Source organism: Phodopus roborovskii, unplaced genomic scaffold, assembly GCF_943737965.1.
Source record: "Phodopus roborovskii unplaced genomic scaffold, PHOROB, whole genome shotgun sequence".
NCBI classification, from domain to species: domain Eukaryota; kingdom Metazoa; phylum Chordata; class Mammalia; order Rodentia; family Cricetidae; genus Phodopus; species Phodopus roborovskii.
In genome coordinates this window covers 25,403,260-25,421,316 of record NW_026126482.1, presented here as the reverse complement: position 1 = coordinate 25,421,316, position 18,057 = coordinate 25,403,260, and the positions used below count along the sequence as shown (strand labels likewise).

Here is an 18,057-nt window from a genome sequence, read left to right as displayed (position 1 = left end):
AATGAGTGGTTTATTACTCATGACAACTTATAATACAGGATGCACTGTCAGTGGGGGGAGGTGAGTAAGGAGTAGCCTGGAGGAGCTGATTATAGTTTTATGCCAGTGCTGCAGGCAAAACTAAGTCAAGTTGGCAGAAGATTATACAGAAAACCCACATCAAGATTTCTGAAAGCAGTATGTAGCTTATTTAGGCTTTGTTATTTACATATGAACCCATAGGGCTGCTGGAGTGCATATTTGCATATCTTTTCAGTGGTGTTCTGTAAGAGCTCCAGGAGCTAAGCTAGGCCTGGGAAAGTGAAAGTAGCTCTTAGATAGCTCTGCTTTCTGCCCACTTTTCTGCTTATTGTGAAAAGTGATGTCTTGGTATTTGATTTCTCAACAGTGAAACATCTTAATAAGATGGCCTAGTAGGCAAGGAATCTTGACTCCTGAAGAACAGGTCTGCACAGATGCAAAAGCAAAATGAAATGGTAGGCTTGCTATAGATTCCTAGCATCCCCAGCCTTCACAGTTCTGGTTACTGATGCTCCACACAGTGAGGCAATATTAACAACCTCTAGATCCAGATGTGAGTTCAAGGCCAGCTTGGTCTACAAAGCAAGTTCCAGGACAGCTAGAGCTGTTACACAGAGAAACATTGTCTTGAAAACAACAACAACAATAACAAACAAAAAGAAAGAAAAGAAAAAAAGTCCTGCTAGATTATGACATGGCCTACTTCCTCACCATGCCCCAGCAACCCCCCATCAGGAACATGTTGGCTAGCAGGGCTGCCTTATTTCATTCTTGTTTTCATGAATCTTTTCCTTACAAGAAGTGTTTCCTTCTTTACTAAGATGCCTCATAGCATTTGAATTTTCACACAAATTAAAGGTTTCTTTCATGAGCATAATTGAGAAACATGGTTAGAATTGGATCAGTTCCCTAAAATTTACTTCTCAACAAGTGCCACTGGATAACTGCTGTCTTGATTATGACAGCTGATTTATGGCTGAACAGAGAACATTGGGCATGTATAAAGTTTTCCACACAATTGGTCTGCTTTTCTTCTCATAAGAAATGATGGTGAAGACGGGCATCACATGCAGTGGTGTTGCCAAGGCTGTGTTTACACTGACAGTCCTGTTTAATGCAGCCACACAACGTCTAAAACGCAACTGGACAGTTTCAAAGAAGGTTTTCTTGTAATAGCTATGTTTTCAAAATAAACTTTAAAATACAATCCACATGTATTTAGAAAAATTTAATAAAAGTATAAAATAGAATAAAAAACAGTGGTAACTGTTATTAAACTTTTCCTACAGTTCTTCCCATGGCTTCTATGTCTAGTATGCAGTGTTATAGATAACCAATGTAAACCATACATTTGGTTTATTTGTTTGTTTGTTTGTTTATTTATTTTGAGACAGGGTTTCTCAGTGTAGCCTTATTTGTTGTGGAATTTGTTCTGTAGACCAGACTTCTATGGTTTCCCATGGCTTCTATGTGTAGCATGCAGTGTTATAGGTAACAAATGCAAACCATATATTTGATTCAATTATTTATTTATTTGTTTATTTAGTTATTCTTGAGACAGGGTTTCTGAGTATAGATTTGGCTGTTGTGGAACTTGCTCTGGAACCAGGCTGGCCCTGAACTCACAGAGATTCACCTGCTTCTCCCTCCCAAGTGCTGGGATTAAAGGCATGAGCCACTACCATCTGGCTATTTGGGGTTGGAGAGATGGCTCAGAGGTTAAAAACACAGGCTGCCCTTCTAGAGGTCCTGCATTCAATTCCCAGCAACCATAAGGCTCACAATCATCTGTAATGAAAGATATGGTGCCCTCTTCTGGCATGCAAGCAGAACACTGTATCCATAGTAAGCATGTATTTGTATAGGTAAGGTTTTATGCACACAATTATATAACCTAAATTATTATTAGTATATTCTTTCATCTTTAGGATTCTTTCCAAAATTTGTTATATTTAATGGCTACATGACATTTGCTTAATTAGTTTTTGTTTTAGGATACTCATATTGTTTTTAACCATTTTCTAATAGAAATGTCATTAAATAAAATTGCATTTTTAACTTTTGCCTTTTTGTTTTCTTACGATAGCTTCCATTACTATGCCAAAGAGTGTGAACAGTATTAAATTTCATGATAGTGCTGAATTGCTTCCTAGAAAGCTGTACCAATAACTCTCTCACAGGTAATAGAGGAAACTGCCTGCTTAGAGATTTTTTGTTATTCATCCTTGTCAGCAGGATGCAAAACATGCTCTCTTGATGTGATCCTTTTTGAGTCAAAATGGAAACTAGTAGAGTAAAATGTATGTATGTATTTTGAAATAGTCAAATTTTATATATATATTTTTTACCATATAGATGATATATCTGTCATTATAGCATGTCTGAAGGCTTTTGCACAGTAGTGACCTTATGTGGGGTGTGGTTACTCATCATTGTTCCTTTTCAGCAAGGCAGTTGTAGTTGAGAGAAGCCATCATTCCAATAAGTTCATGAAGTGCTTAGATTTTCCACAAGAGTGAGGGAGATTGAGAGATGACTGTTGGACCCATTATAAAGTTCATATTAGGGTTAGAGAGAAGGCTTAGCTGTTAAGGGCATGTGTTATGCTTATTACTGAGAATCCAAGTTCAATTCCTAGCACACACATTGGATGGTTCACAATTTCTGTAACTCCAACTTCAGGGGATCTGACACTCTTCTGGCTGCCCCTGGTGCCTGCATTCATGCTCATGTGCATGCGTGCACACACACACACACAATTAAAAAATAAGTAAAATTTAAATAATAAGTCCCTAGTAAACTTTATATCAATTACTGTTTTATTAGTTTAGTCACTGTGCTATATCTGTGGTGGTAAAGTTTCTATCATTATCATCATCATCATCATCATTTTGTTTTTTTCTGTATTGCTTTGGAGCCTGCCCTGGAACTAGCTCTCTAGACCAGGCTGGCCTCGAACTCATAGAGATCTACCTGCCTCTGTCCCCCGAGTGCTGGGATTAAAGGCGGGCTCCACCAACTCCCGGCTAAGAAAGTTTCTAGTATTATTAATATGGCCAATGTTCTAAAACAACCTTTGAAATTGAGGTGTAACCCATGCTATAAAATTGAAGCTTTGGGTTCTTCCTTCTGTATTTTTTGTGCAGTGTGTCTGTGCAGCCCAGGATGGCCTTGCCTTGAAGTCATGATAATCTCCTTGCCTCAGCCTTCTAAATATGGAAATTCCCTGAGTGTACCTTGTTCCTTATTACTCACACACTGCAAAAGATAGAAGGAATCATGAAGAGTGGCTACTTGAGAGGATGATATGTAAGGCTGCTAATAAGTTCTCCTGACATATGCGTGAAGTTGTTGTAAGGATGGAAAAATACAGCCCAACTCTCCAATGACCACAGGAAGCTACAAGTTTAGAAAAGCCCTACATACCTTAAATTCCAGACCCTGTCCCCTTGCAGTAAGTAGGCAAAAAGTCACATTCTTTGGTGTTTATGACAGGACCTGTGAGTACTTGATTCTGGCCTTTTAAGATAACAGGAAATGAGCTTTGTCACCCCACCCAGGAGCCCGAGCAAATGCAGACCTCTGGAGCTATAGAAAACTGATTGGTCCATACAGCATGGGATTGGAGGGTTTAAATTCATTGGCCTGCACCATGTGGGCTCTGAACACTATGAAATGATTGGTTTACGATGTGCAGGCTTTGTTGTAACCCTATAAAAGCTGTGTTGGTTCTGTACACAGGGTCCTCAGTCCTCTACCCCTGCGTGGCGCATGACTGTGAACCCCAGTGCACTTGAAATATAAAAGACCACAGGCTTTTACATCAAGACCACTTCTTGTGAGTGATTTGGGGTGTCGCCTTTCCTGAGTGGGAATGTGAAGGTCCATGCTCTGAGGGTCTTTCAATTGTAAAACCCCCCCTCAACTCCATGTAGAAGAGGTAGTTAGCATCCCTTTGTGGAGGCTTAGATTCCTGTTGTCTTTGCTGTCTTAGCCTTTGTTGCATCAGGGAGTAGATGTCCAATATACTTGGCTAAGTATCAGTTATAGCTGCCATTTATTGAGAGTTTTGTATGGTCCAGGTACCATTGTAGGGTCCTCTGTCTATTAATTCATTCAGTTCTAACAGTGATCTAACAGGATCCTCTTGCCTGAGGATGATAAGATCAAGTTTATTCTGTTAGTAAACAGTGGTGTCAGAAGACAGAGACTGTAATAACATGAACCAGAAAGGACTTTTACCTGGGAATCAGCTCATTGGGATAAATCATTGTCTTGGTTACTGCTCCATTGCTGTGAAGAGACACCAGGACCAAGGCAACTCTTATAAAAGAGAGCATTTAATTGGGGATTAGCTTCCAGTTTCAAAGGGTTAGTTCACTATCATCAAGGCAGGGAGCATGGTGACCTGCATGGCACTGGAACTGTAGCTGAGAGCAATATCCTTATCCTCAGGCTGCCTGGTTTGAGCTATTTTAAACCTTAAAGCCCACCCCCCCCCAGTGACACTCCCTCTAACAAGACCATACCTCCTAATCCTTCTAATCCTTTCAAAGAGTTCTCCCTCCCTGATGACTAAGCATTCAAATATATGAGTCTATCGGGCCCATTTTTATCAAACCACCACAGCTGTCTACTCAGATTACTTGACTAGTTGCCTGCATGTCCTAATAATGTATAGAATCTGAGTTTTGGACTGAATGACTTCTGAAGGTCTTTCAGACTGCATTTTTTTTTTTCTATTTTTCTGAAGGCTACAGTGCACATGATGCTGGAGAAGCTAGTTTATATATTAAGATATAATCTTAGGAATCAAGGTTTTGCCCACTTATTACAGTCTTGCTTCATATCCCCAGTAGTCTTTAATTTGAGAAGCTCCTGCCTTAGCCTCTTGAGTAATAGGAATATAGAGTTGACTTTATGCCCTCCAAGAATTGTTTTTGATTGCTTTGTGTATAAAATTCCCCAGTTTCTACATTGCTTACTTTTGTTTATCACTACTGTCCAAGTTTTACATTTAAAAAAATTAAAGATTTATTTTCATTTGTGTATGTGTCTGTGTAAGTGTATGCTACTTGTATGTAGGTGCCTTTAGAGGCCAGACAAGGATATCAGTTTCACTGGAGTTGGAGTTACATACAGGCTGTTACATGCTGTCTGTCATGGGTGGAGAGATCTGGTTCTTTGGAAGAGCAGCAAACAGTCTGAGCCTCTGAGCTATCCCTCCAGCACTCCACCCCCTCATTTTTACATGTATTTACTTTAGTGTGTTTGCATGTATGTGCATTGTGGGTCATGTTTGTGCTGTGATACCTGTGTAGAAATCAGAGGCCAAATTTGGGAGTCTGTACTTTCCTTTCATCACATGAGTCCTGGTGATGGCTCAGGTTATTTAGGTTGGAAACAGTGCCTTTTTGTGTTGAAACATCTCTCCAGCTCCAAGGTCAACATTGCTAGAACTAATCTCTTAACTTAGTTTTGCCCAACATCTCTTACTGTTTTGTAGAAATAGCAGCACAACAAGCTCATTTATAATTTCATGGGAAGTCCCTCTGCATCCTGCCAGCATACAGAAAATCATCTGAACAAACAAAATCTCCTGTCTCAGTGAACAGCATGGCTGTTTTCTGTGTCTCAGAAATCTAGAAGTCTCTGGGTCAGTTTGACTTCAGCTCATTGGGTAATGAATAAAGTACTTTATGAACAGGGTCTGGAATAATTCTCTTTCTATGAGATGTGTGTATTTTTGTCTCTCCGTTTTATGATGAAGAACCTAAGAAAAGGACTTAAGGATTGAACCACATGAATATTTCTGTAAAGTTGCCAGCTTTCCTTTAGATGCCATCCGTTGTCCTTTGTATTAATGTCAATACTTAATCCATGCACTGATACTTTTTCTACTTTCTGTGTTTGTATAGTTTACATTTATTTTTAAGTAAAGGGATTGTAGTAACAGTGCAAAACAAACTTTTCAGTGAGTTAAGTTAAAATAGGGGCTAGCAAATATTTTTCATAAAGGACCAGATCTTGCTGGAGGTTATTTGTATCATGGGGGATGTATGTATTGAAAAAGTCAATCTGAAAAATGCCCTTTGCTGTGTTTTGGGAAGTTTTATGTACAAAAACGAGCTTTAGGACAATTCGCCCTTTGGTTCAGATTGTTTTGTTCATTTATTTAAATATTCCATTTCTTACATTGAAGATTATGAATTTTATTTGGTTTAATTATTCAGTGCACTCTTTGGCCTAAATTATTTGGGTAAAACTAAAGTTAAGGGAAGGGACTATACTGAAGAGACTTGGGCCTTTGAAAAGTACTTAAATTGCTAGAGTTCTGAACTTTGTTTAATGGGTGGGCAAAGACACTTAGGTTAACTTACTGCATGTGTACTGGCTGTAGTTTCCTTATTCTTACCCAATGCTGTGGCTAGGTGCTGTGCAAATACCCTGCATCAGTAGAACTACACAGTCTTAGGATGCCTTCCTGGACCTCCTGCATTTTTAAATGACATATTTCTCATGGAGAAATATGGTAGAGGCAGAGGGAAGGATTTCAATTCATAAAAGCCAAAAAGCAATCCCAGTAATTTGTCCTGCTTGAAAGGAGATGGTAATAGAAAGAATGAATTATTGTTTGGGTATCAAAATGAGAGTATGGACATAAATTAGAGTTGAGCAGATGGACCAAAAGTTAGAAAATGAGGATGGAAATAATTACACTTTCATGGACTAGCTTGACATGTGAGAAGATCATTACATGCTGTTAAGATAGGGTTCTTCTATGGGAACCTGGAAAGGCTTTTCGTGTGTGATTTGAGACATCGATAAAGTAAAACACAGTTGGCAATCATGAATAACTGTCTAGAGGTACCCTTTGAAGAAACCCTGAACTTTGTATACCAGCATATGCCTGTGTAAGAAAGAAACATTTTCTTACGCCTTGCCAAGACTACTGAGCTGGTAACTACCAGTGTAACAGCAGGGCTTTGTACTGGGATGTACAACCCTGCATGTGCAAAGTTCATATCTACTTCAGGGACAAATTACTGAACAACGTAGAAAGGAAGACAGATTTCAGGTGAAGCTCAGCCAAAAACACCAGAAATATCTCTGACAAAACAATGCCATGTGCATAAATCCTGAGTGTTCCTAGGCATCTCTGAAAGCTTCTCCACCATGATAGTTCTTGGGACAGGCTTCTAGGAAGTTCTTTCCTCTCGGAATTTTGAGTCTGTTAGTTGTGCTGCTCAGCTACCTGTGAGGTAGGCTTTTGGTGGGCCATGGAGTTATGTATCCTTGGTGGAATTGGAGGAAAGTAACCAAGTTATACATTTTAAATTATCTCATAATGAGAGTTCAAAATTAAAAACAATTGAATGACCTAAGTTTCTGAATTTTTGACTTTGATCTCTAGTTACCCTGGTTAATATGGTCCCTGAGGGATTCAAAACCGCTTTTGTTGACTTTGTTAGAATTCGGCATCTGTACTGCCTTGCTATTGTGGTTCTGACAGGATACATGCTCTCCTGCAGCCACTAAGAGCACAACCACTGCACATTCAGTACACCCCCTCCCTTTTCCCCCTTTTTTAAATTTAAAATTGAACCAGTTTTGTTTTACATGTCAATCCCAGTTCCCTCACCCTCCCATCCTCCCCATCACTCTTACCAAAGCCCATTCCATCCCCTTTCTGCTCCCCAGGAATGGTGAGGCCTTCCATGGGGAAGGAGTCTTCACAGTCTGTCATATCACTTGGAGCAGGGCCTAGGCCCTCCCCCATGTGTCTAGGCTGAGAAAGTATCTCTCTGTGTAGGATGGGCTCCCAAAGTCTATTTGTATACTAGTGATAAGTACTGATGCATTACCAGAGGCCCCATAGACTGCCCAGTCCTCCTAACTAACATCCACATTCAGGGGGTCTGGGTCGGTCCTATGTTGGTTTCCCAGCTCTCAGACTGGGGTGCATGAGCTCCCCCTTGTTCAGGTCAGTTGATTCTGTGGGTTTCTCCAGCTTGTTCTTGACCCCTTTGCTCATCACTCTTCCCTCTCTGTAACTGGATTTCAGGAGTTCGGCTAGTGTTTAGCTGTGGTCGTCTGCTTTTGCTTCCATCAGCTACTAGATAAAAGCTCTAGAAAGGCATGTAAGATAGTCTTCAATCTCATTATCGTGGACGGGCATTAAAGGTAGCCTCTCCACAATTGCTTAGATTTTATTTGGGTTCATCCTTGTAGATCTCTGGGCATTTCCCTAGTGCCAGATTTCTCCTTAAATCTATAATGGCTTCCTCTATTATGGTATCTCTTTCATTGTTCTTCTCTATCCTTTCCCTGTCTCAATCTTCCTGTTCCTTCATCCCCACATCTCTCCTCCTCTTCTCCCCTTTTTCCTAACTCCCTCTCCCCTCCCTCCATGCTCCCAATTTGCTCTGGAGATCTTGTTCTTTTCCTTTTCTTCAGGGGACCATATAGGTCTCTCTTAGGATCCTCCTTGTTTCCTAGCTTTTCTAGCAGTGTGAATTATAGGCTGGTAAACCTTTGCTCTATGTCTAAAATCCATATGAGTCAGTACATACCATGTTTGTCTTTTTGTGACTGGGTTACCTTACTCAGGATGGTTTCCTCTAGTTCCATCCAGTTCCCTGCGAATTTCAGTATTCCATTGCGTTTTTCAGCTGAGTCGTACTCCATTGTGTAAATGCACCACATTTTCTCCATCCATTCTTCAGTTGAGGAGTATCTAGGTTGCTTTCAGGTTCTGGCTATTACAAATAATGCTGCTATGAACATGGTTGAACAGATGTCCTTGTTGTATGAATGTGAATCTTTTGGGTATATGCCTAAGATTGGAATTACTGGATCTTGAGGTAGACTAATTCCCATTTTCCTGAGGAACCACTATACCAATTTCCAAAGTGGCTGCACGAGTTTCCACTCCTACCAGCAGGGAGGAGTGTTCCCCTTTCTCCACATCCTCCCTAGCATTAACTGTCTTTGGTGTGTTTGATTTTAGCCATTCTGACAGGAGTAAGGTAGTATCTCAGAGTTGTTTTGATTTGCATTTTCCTGATGGCTAAGGATTTTGGACACTTTCTTAAGTGTCTTTCAGCCATTTTAGATTCCTCCATTGAGAATTCTCTATTCAGTTCTGTACCCCACTTTTTAATTGGATTTTTTGGTGTTTTGGTAACTAGTTTCTTGAGTTCTTTGTATATTTTGGAAATCAGCCCTTTGTCAGATGTGGGTTTGGTGAATATGTTTTTCCATTCTGTGGGCTGCTGTTTTGTGTTGTTGACTGTGCCCTTTGCCTTACAGAAGCTTCTAATTTTCAGGAGGTCCCATTTATTAATTGTCGATCTCATATTCCCTTTTAAATAGGCCCTGTCCACCTCCCTTCTCTCTCCCTTTCTCTCTCTCTCTCTCTCTCTCTCTCTCTGTTCATCTCAGCCTCTCTGCTTGTCTCTCTGTCTCCTCCCCTACCTCTCCTTCTGCCTCTCTCTTTTCTTCTGCTGGTCCTGCCCCCATAAGCAGGCCTCCCTCCTTCCCTCCCCCTTTTTTTATTCCCTTTCCCCAACTAAAAAAACAAAACAAAACAAACAAACAAAAAAAAAAAAACGAACCAACAAAACACACACATACACACACACACACACACACACACACACACACACAAAAAAAAAAAAACCAAAAAACAAAAAAAACAAAAAACCCTCAACATGAGGGTTGAGTGCTGCTTTTTAAATTGCTCTAGATGCAAAGAATTAACAATGTTAGGAGACCAGTCTTTCCACTAATAGTAACAGACTTTGGGCATCTATTCCTGAGTATTTATATTTTAACTGAAAAGTCAATGATTTATCCTACATGACTGCTGAGATGGCTCCTGGTTGGGAAATTCTACAATGTTACTAAATGTTATGCATTTTTCTTTCTCCACTCCCAAGTCAGTCTCTATCTTCTGTCAACTTTGTGCCCCCTTTCCAGTAAATTCTGTCCTATTTCAGGCTATTGTGTGCATGTCCTACAATAGAAACAATCTTTTATGGGAGGAATAGTCACTGACAGAATGATGTAAAGCGTTTTAGATTAAATGTCATGACCAATAAGAGCAAGAAGACTTACATTCATAAATATAATTCCTGCATACTCTTGGCATAGTCTGTTAGCATTGTTTCATTGGGTTTATTTTTATTTTCTTTTTAATCACTGAACGAAACTCTACCATCTAAAGTAGTACTTTATTCAAAAGATCCGTATATATGTGTATTTTTCATGGTTGTTTGCATGTATTCATTTGGTACCTGTGGAAGCCAGAGGTTAATACTGGATACTTCCCTCAGACATTTTCCACCTTGCTTTTGAGACAAAGCCTCTCATCCTCTCCACCTTATTTTTCCAGACATGGTCTTTCAGTGTACTTGGAACTCATCAGTTCAGCTAGGCTGACTGGTTCATGAGCCCCTGACCGAATGATGGTTTTCCAGATGCTTGCTGTTGTGCCCACCTTTTTACATGGGCACAGGGGATCCAAACATGAGCTCTATTAGATGCCTGGCAGGTACTTTATCAACTGAGCCATTTCCTAAGATCATACTCAAAGTGTTTTTTCAAAGGTATAGTTAATGGCTTTTTTATTATTCTGTGAGTTATTTCAGAAGGTGGAAGGTACTCTCTGTAAACAGGCAAGAGAACTTTGTAGTTATGAGGGTAGAGATTAGAAAGGCGAATGTTGGTATTTTCTGTAATTTTCTCTTGTTGCCCATCAGAGGTCTTAATATGAACATATAGTCTCTTTAATGAGTGAGTCCACCTCTATGGACTCTAATAACTTTCACGTGATCCTTCTACAGATTCTTTTAGTGTGATAGTGTAGTAACAAAGGAGCTTGTTGCTTAAAATGCTTTCTCCTTTATGAAATTTGAACGAGGCAGCATGTGAAGTCCTCTTTTTTTTTTTTTTTTTGTACAAAGAAAAGAATTCAAATGGCAGGAGAGGGGCACCTAGAAATTAGTGACCTATAAGCACCTTCAGTATTCTTTTGAATTAGTGCAGTAAACACTAAGGCTTTGTGTTAGCTGTTTTGTTTGTCTTATTTAATTAATTAGTTAAACTTTTGAGACAGGGTCTTACTGTGTAACCTTGACCTGCCTGGAACTTGCTATGCCAGACCAGGATAGCCTCAAACTTACAGAAATCCACCTGCCTTTGCCTCCTGACTGTAGGATTAAAGGTATACACCAACAAGCTAGAGTAATTTTTTTTCTTGGTATAAAAGAATATCACAGATTGAATAATTTATAATAAAAGGAAATTTGTTTTTCACAGCTCTGGAGTTTGGGGTCAAAGATCCTGAAGCCATGTCCTTCTACTTTGATCATCTTGTGCCAGAAGAGAGAGGACAAACTTTGAGTTTATCTTCTTCTGAGGAGCCCATTCCCACCCTAATTAACCCACTCATGTTCTAGAGGCATGGCCCTTGTGCTTTCCACATTTTAGTCTTATTAGATGGCAGTGAAATTTAAACAGGAATTCTGGGGAGAATATTCAAATTTTAACAGCCTTTGAATAGATTTTCTCAGTTGTCTTCCTGTGGTGTGGACTTGATATCAGGGACATGTGTTTATCAATCACTAGGAAAGTAGTGAGCCTGTTGAGAGATCACAAAGATACATTCGTTGTTGTGTACAGAATGAAACTTTACTTGTGTTTTTCTGTGTGCTCTTTCCAGAATTTGTGAGAAGCTTCTATAATGGTCTATTCAGCCTTCATCAGAGCTGCCCATGAACACATCTTCCTAGTAAGGAAGGTCAGTCATGTCTTCAGGTGCCATCAGCATCAGGCTTTGGGCTCGAGGCCAGCTGCATCACAGTTTGTTGCCCAAAGTGCTCCAGGCAGTGTGGTAGAGTTGCTGGGAAAGTCCTACCCTCAGGATGACCACAGCAACCTCACCCCAAAGGTCCTTTCCAAGGTGGGCAGGAACCTGCACAACCAGAAGTACCACCCTCTGTGGCTGATGAAGGAGCGGGTGAAGGAGCACTTCTACCGGCAGTACATGGGCCGACCCAGGACCCCTCTGTTCTCCGTCTATGACCAGCTTCCTCCAGTGGTCACCACATGGCAGAACTTTGATAGCCTGCTAATCCCAGCGGACCACCCCAGCAGGAAGAAGGGGGACAACTATTACCTGAATCGGGTGCACATGCTGAGAGCACACACATCAGCGCACCAGTGGGACTTGCTGCATGCAGGACTTAACGCCTTCCTCGTGGTGGGTGATGTCTATCGTCGTGACCAGATTGATTCCCAGCACTACCCAGTTTTCCACCAGCTGGAGGGTGTCCGACTCTTCTCCAAGCATGAGGTAAGTCTTTGGTTGTGTCTCCTTGTTGTATTGATGTCACTGAAGACTGGTGGTCATTGAAACTCCCAAGCTAGGGTAAGTCTCATTTGTTGTTTCATATTACTGCAAGTTGTAAACTCCAAAACAAATTTTCTTTTTTTCTTGTCTCATCTCATTCCCTTTTCTCAGTACTGACCTCTGCCTCCCTTTTTTAACTTTCTTTTTCTTTTTTTAAATTATTTTTAAAATTTAAATTAAAAGCAATCTTATTTTATACACTAATCCAAGTTCCTTCTCCTTCCCTTCTTCCCATTTCCATCCTATCCCCCATCTACCCTTCAGAGAGGTTGAGGTCTCCCATGGGGGAATCATCAGAGTCTGTCACATCATTTGCAGACAGGACTGAGGTAGGCTGAAAGAGTATCCCTCCATAGGGAAGGGGCTCCAAAAGCCCGTTTATGCACTAGGGATAAATATTGGTTCCACTGCCAGTATCCCAATAGACTTCTCAGGCCCCCAATTCACACCCACATTCAGGTGGCCTGGTCCAGTCTTATGCAGGTTCCCCAGCTGTCCTGGTGGGGTCTGTGAGCTCCCACTTGCTCAGGTCAGCTGATTCTGTAGGTTTCCCCAACATATTCTTGACCCCTTTCCTCCCTCTCTACAAGTGGATTCCAGTTGAAGTTTTGAGTCTTAATCTCTATTTTTCAACCCAAAGAAAGTGTTTTTTTCCTTTTGTTTTTGTTCATTTCTCTATGTCTTTAAATTTTTAAAAATTATGTGAATATATATATGTATATATATATATACTTAAAATAATAGATTGTTTTGTTTTCCTAATATTTAATAAGCTTTGTATTCGTTACTATATGTATAAGACAAGTTATTAGAATCAGAGTAAAAGAAACAATGATGCTGGCCAGCAATTCCAGTATTTGGGAGGCTGAGGCAGAAGGATTTCAAGTTTGAGAGTAGTCTGTGCTACATAGTAAGGCCCTCTTCTCAAGAAGAAAGGGTAGAGAGTGAAATAGTGATAATAACAGAAACACATAACAACCATAGTATATTACTTTAGCAATTACTGAAAAATAGTCCCTTTGTTCTTTGAAGAAAGTAACATCTGTAACAATTTTGGCAGAATAATTAACAGGTAAATCTACTAAAGCTGTGATCCAGAGAAAGGACACAAAAAAACACTGAGTAGCCCACACTTTGTTGAAGTAAAGATTGGGATTTAATCCATACCTTTAGCATCAGTAGAAGGAGAAAAGAAAAACACAGAAAAGGAAGTAATGTCAAAAAAGACTGAAGTTCAACAGAAGTCAGGATTAAAGAAAGAAAGCCCAAAACATCAGTTTAGTATCAGTTCTTAGGTATGAACATTCCCACACTAATGTTGCTTAAGCTTAGTAGGTGAAGAAATGCATGATCAGGTTGGATGTTCAGAGAAACTGAAACAGAAGTACTGTAGTGAGATATTCACTCTGTCCGCACCTGTTGCACTGACCACGCGAATTGGGGGTGGGGACAGGGGCTGAGGCAACCTGGGGCGAATATCGTTTTGGAAGGGGCCCAGAGTGCTCTCTTGCTTGCTGGACAGGGACAGAGACATCCTTGGGACCAGGAACCTGCTGGCATTCATCTGTCTCTGTTGTAAGTAATTTCTCCCTGAATAAACATCTATCCAGCCTGTTTTTCCAGGTCCTTATTATTCCATGATAAAGTACCCCAGAGGGTGGAGTGAAGGACAGAGAGTTTTGTCTAGCAGTTGCTCCCCCAATGGTGTCAGATGCAGCAGTATTTACATTAGAAGGAGAATTTGTAGAAGGAAAAACAAATTGGATAAAGCCTGAAATAGGTAATCTAAGAAGCCTTCTGAATTATGAATTTTCTTTTGCAACTGCTATAACCTTGATATGTGAAGCAACAGTGGTGATTTAAAGGTCAAGTTTGACAAACTCAAGGTCATGGTCAAAGATGTGAATTGATTTTTTTCCAGTCAGAGACCTGTGGATTATCTAGACAAAACAAAGTTATAGAAGTCAGAAAATATTATCAACAAGCTTGATGTATCTTTACAAATGCTGTGTTTTGTCTCTATTTACAGGTTGTATGCAGTTAATAGAATATCAGTGTTTGTTTTTAAAATGTTAAAGTATGCCAGTGCTCTAAAAAAATAAAATAAAATAAAAATAGAAGGGCGTACAGTTCTGGATATCCCTTAGTCTTTGCAGAATACTGAGCCCAGAACAGCAAGACCTAACTAGGTGATAGGGTTCTCCTAAGATCATCCTTGTGTAGGAAGTCACTTCTGTCAGCTGTAAGTTCTGAACTGTGTTAGAGAATGAGTTTATAGAGGACTACAGTAGTGCTTGGAAAAAGGAGACTTTCATAAGGAATTGCTCAGAGAATAATACTTGCATTACCAAATTTGCTAGTGGCATTTTGACATAACATACTCATAACATTGGTAAGAATGAATGTCAGCGATTGCCACCATCATAGGAAGAGAATCATTTAGTCTCAGGAGGGAGCTTGGGTTGTAAAGTGTTTTTCTTGCAGGCATGAGGACCTGAGTTTTATCCCCAATACCAGTTCCACCATCTTTTTACAAAAGCTAGGAGTGTAACCATGCACTTGACATCTCAGTGCAGCTGAGGCAGAGGTGGCAAGAGCCCTAGGTCAGTGGGAGATGGTCTCCATAAACAAGATAAATGGTACCCGAGAAATGATATTCTGGCTTATTCTCTGGCCTTAAAGTGCATGCACACTGACATACACATGCTCACCTCTTTACACACGCAAAGGAGATGGTCTGTTAGAGGTGTGTCTCCTGACGGGGGAGGGGCATGACACTGCCTATAAAGAAGGTCAAACGCTAGACCCATCTATTACATTATAGGAACTAGAAAGAAGAGAGGCACATATGAGGGTATGACACAGAGAAATAGCATTCCAAATGCTGATGGTGGAGAATGGCAGCAAGTCTGCCTGCTCAGAATGTGACCTACAGAGTGAAATTGAAGGGAACAAAAGCAAGCACTTGAAAATGTTTAAGCCATGGGAGGTGTTGGAGAGTTAAAGTCACCATTTTCTAATGGTGTGAGTGGACATCTTTTGTTGAACACAGTGTGGAGGGGTTCATGTGCTCTTATGTGCTTTGTGTGTGTAGCTGTGTGCAGTAGGCCCATGGCTCTGTTCATCCTGTTGGCTTAGTTTGGGAAGTGCCACTCACTAGAATAGATGACTCAGTTCAAGCAAATGGCAAGAAACACAAAATACTAGGAAATGGAACTTAGGAATGTGGGCAGGATTGGCTTGTCTGATCCTAATGTGTAGATCCTACCAAGGCAAAACATTTTTTATTGAAAAAGGGAAACAATGTTTAATATGCTTGGAAATTTGAATACCAATGAAACACCTGGAAATACGCTCTTTGTATGTATGTATGTATGTATGTATGTATGTATGTAAGTATGTATGTATGTATGTACGTACATTGGTTTGGAACCTGTCCTTGAAGCAGCTCTGTAGACCTGGCAAGCCTTGAACTCACAGAGATCCACCTGCCTTTGCCTCCTGAGTTCTGGGATTAAAGGCATGCACCACCAATGCCCGGCTGCTCTTTTTATTTTTAAAATGTGATGAGAATGTGAGCTTTTTTACAAAGTCTTTATTTCAGAGATGCATACTGAAACACCAGCATGGAAGATATAGGGTCTTGTAATTTTCTTCATAAGAATGTTAGAAGTGGCTTTGGCATTTTATGGTGAATGTAAGAGGATTGATGTGACTTGTAAGTTTCTTGGTTATTGTGTGCATGCAGAGTTATTTTTTTTTGTATGTTTACAGGTGTTTAAGATCATCTTTTATAAAATGAAAACACAGAAAATTTTGAGACAAGTCAGTCAAAGTGACATTGGCTCTGCATGTCCTGTAAGGTGACCCCTTCTTTCATGGGAAGGTAACCACCAAGTCATTTTAAGGTTAGGACATATTAAAGAAAAGAGTATAAATGACACACAATAGAAACTTGAAAGACATTAAGTCTGGAGTTGGTTGCTTTTCCATTTACCATGTGTTTTTACCAAACTGTAAAAGATTCATATAATTTGTTTTATAAAGTAGAAAATAAAAAGACATTCATCAGGTTCATCTTATGAGGCTATACCTGTTTATATTCATGCTGAATTTAAAGGAAACTTTGGAAATTTAACTTTATCGTTAGCAGTCATTCTGTTTTAATTAACAGGCAAACATTTATTGAATAAAATATTTACAAATTTAATTCAATATCATCCTGTTTCGTTATTGTTTACATATATTGTATTCTACCATATTAACTCATATAAAGAGAAAAAAGCATCTGATCTGACTATCTTAATAGATGTAGATAATAATTTGACATTTAAACATTTAAATATCCTGAAATAACAACAGTGATAGCTAACCTTCTTCTCTTAATTATCTTCTTGTTTTAAAAATACATTTAATGACATTAATGATTCATGTTAAAAACTTCAGCAAACTAAGCATATAAAGGAACTTTCTGAACGTTGCAGATGACATGTCAGTCACTTGCAGCAGCTGTCGTAACTACTGATGAATCATTATGCATGTTGCTATCAAAATCAGCCTCCATTCAGAGTCACCTGCTTCTCTGATTCTACTCATTATTGAATTAAAAAGCCTCCTCAACACAGAAAGAAAGAGAACCTGAAGGCTGGAGCCGAGGCTCAGTGGTTATGAGTGTACACTATTCCCATCACCTATGTCAAGCAGCGGACAATCACCTGTAACTCTAGCCAGGGGTTCCAATGCCTGTGGCCTCCTCATGCACTTGTACTCAAATGCACAAACCTATACACAGATCCATCTATTCATCCATTCATCCATCCATCCATATATATACAAGAAATCCTAGAGAAAAGAAGGTAGAAATACTGGATAATAGGAGCTAAAGCTCTTTTCTTTCATATGATACAAGTGCATATCAAAAATTTAATAGAATTTCCAGACTTATTCAGAGTAGGAAGATAATTCATCAAGGATATTGGGCACAAGGAAAATGTAGGAACATAAATGTTTATTTTTTTAAAATTTTATTTTATAAACTTTATTTAAATTAGAAGCAGTCAATTTGCATATCAATCCCAGTTCCCTCCCCTCCCTTTCTCCCATACCCCTCTTCAGCCCCCAATCCCATCCTCCATTATCATAACCAATAACAAATGGAAAATGTCATAGCAAAAAGTTTCCATTCACAGTGCCATTTAAAACTTTGAAGTCCTGTTATAAATACTGCATAAACTACTCAAAATAGTTATGGATACAATGATTAAATGACATTAAATATATAATAAAAGGATAAAAGAGAGATATGCCATGTATAAGTAGTTTTATACATAAAACACCAATGCCATGAAGATGGTAATTCTTCTGTCTTAAGTAAATCTGACAATGTCTCCTGGGTATTGGAAAAGAGGACTTGTTATAAAATTCAAGGCACAGTGTTAAGTATAAAGGATTTTCTTTACTAGATTTATGTAGTTTATGGTTGTAAAAATGATTTAGGAGTGGCAAAAAGTTAATAAAATAGAGACTCTATATACTGCAACTTGATGTGCCATGTTTTGTTGTACCCATGGGTGACCTGCCCTTTTAGAAACAGAAACAGACAGGGAGTGAGTGGAGGAGGT

The 18,057-nt window shown here is 39.4% G+C and overlaps 1 protein-coding gene across 3 annotated transcripts in view; it reads left to right on the top strand.

Annotated features, from left to right (window-relative positions):
• Fars2 (phenylalanyl-tRNA synthetase 2, mitochondrial) overlaps nucleotides 1–18,057 on the top strand; it is a 415,828-nt gene that overhangs the window by 76,914 nt on the left and 320,857 nt on the right. For all 3 annotated transcript variants that reach the window (XM_051194440.1, XM_051194441.1, XM_051194439.1), the window contains exon 2: nucleotides 11,747–12,379. In XM_051194440.1, the coding sequence (XP_051050397.1) occupies nucleotides 11,768–12,379 (612 nt within the window). In that variant the 5' untranslated portion in view covers nucleotides 11,747–11,767. The remainder of the gene's footprint in view (nucleotides 1–11,746; nucleotides 12,380–18,057) is intronic.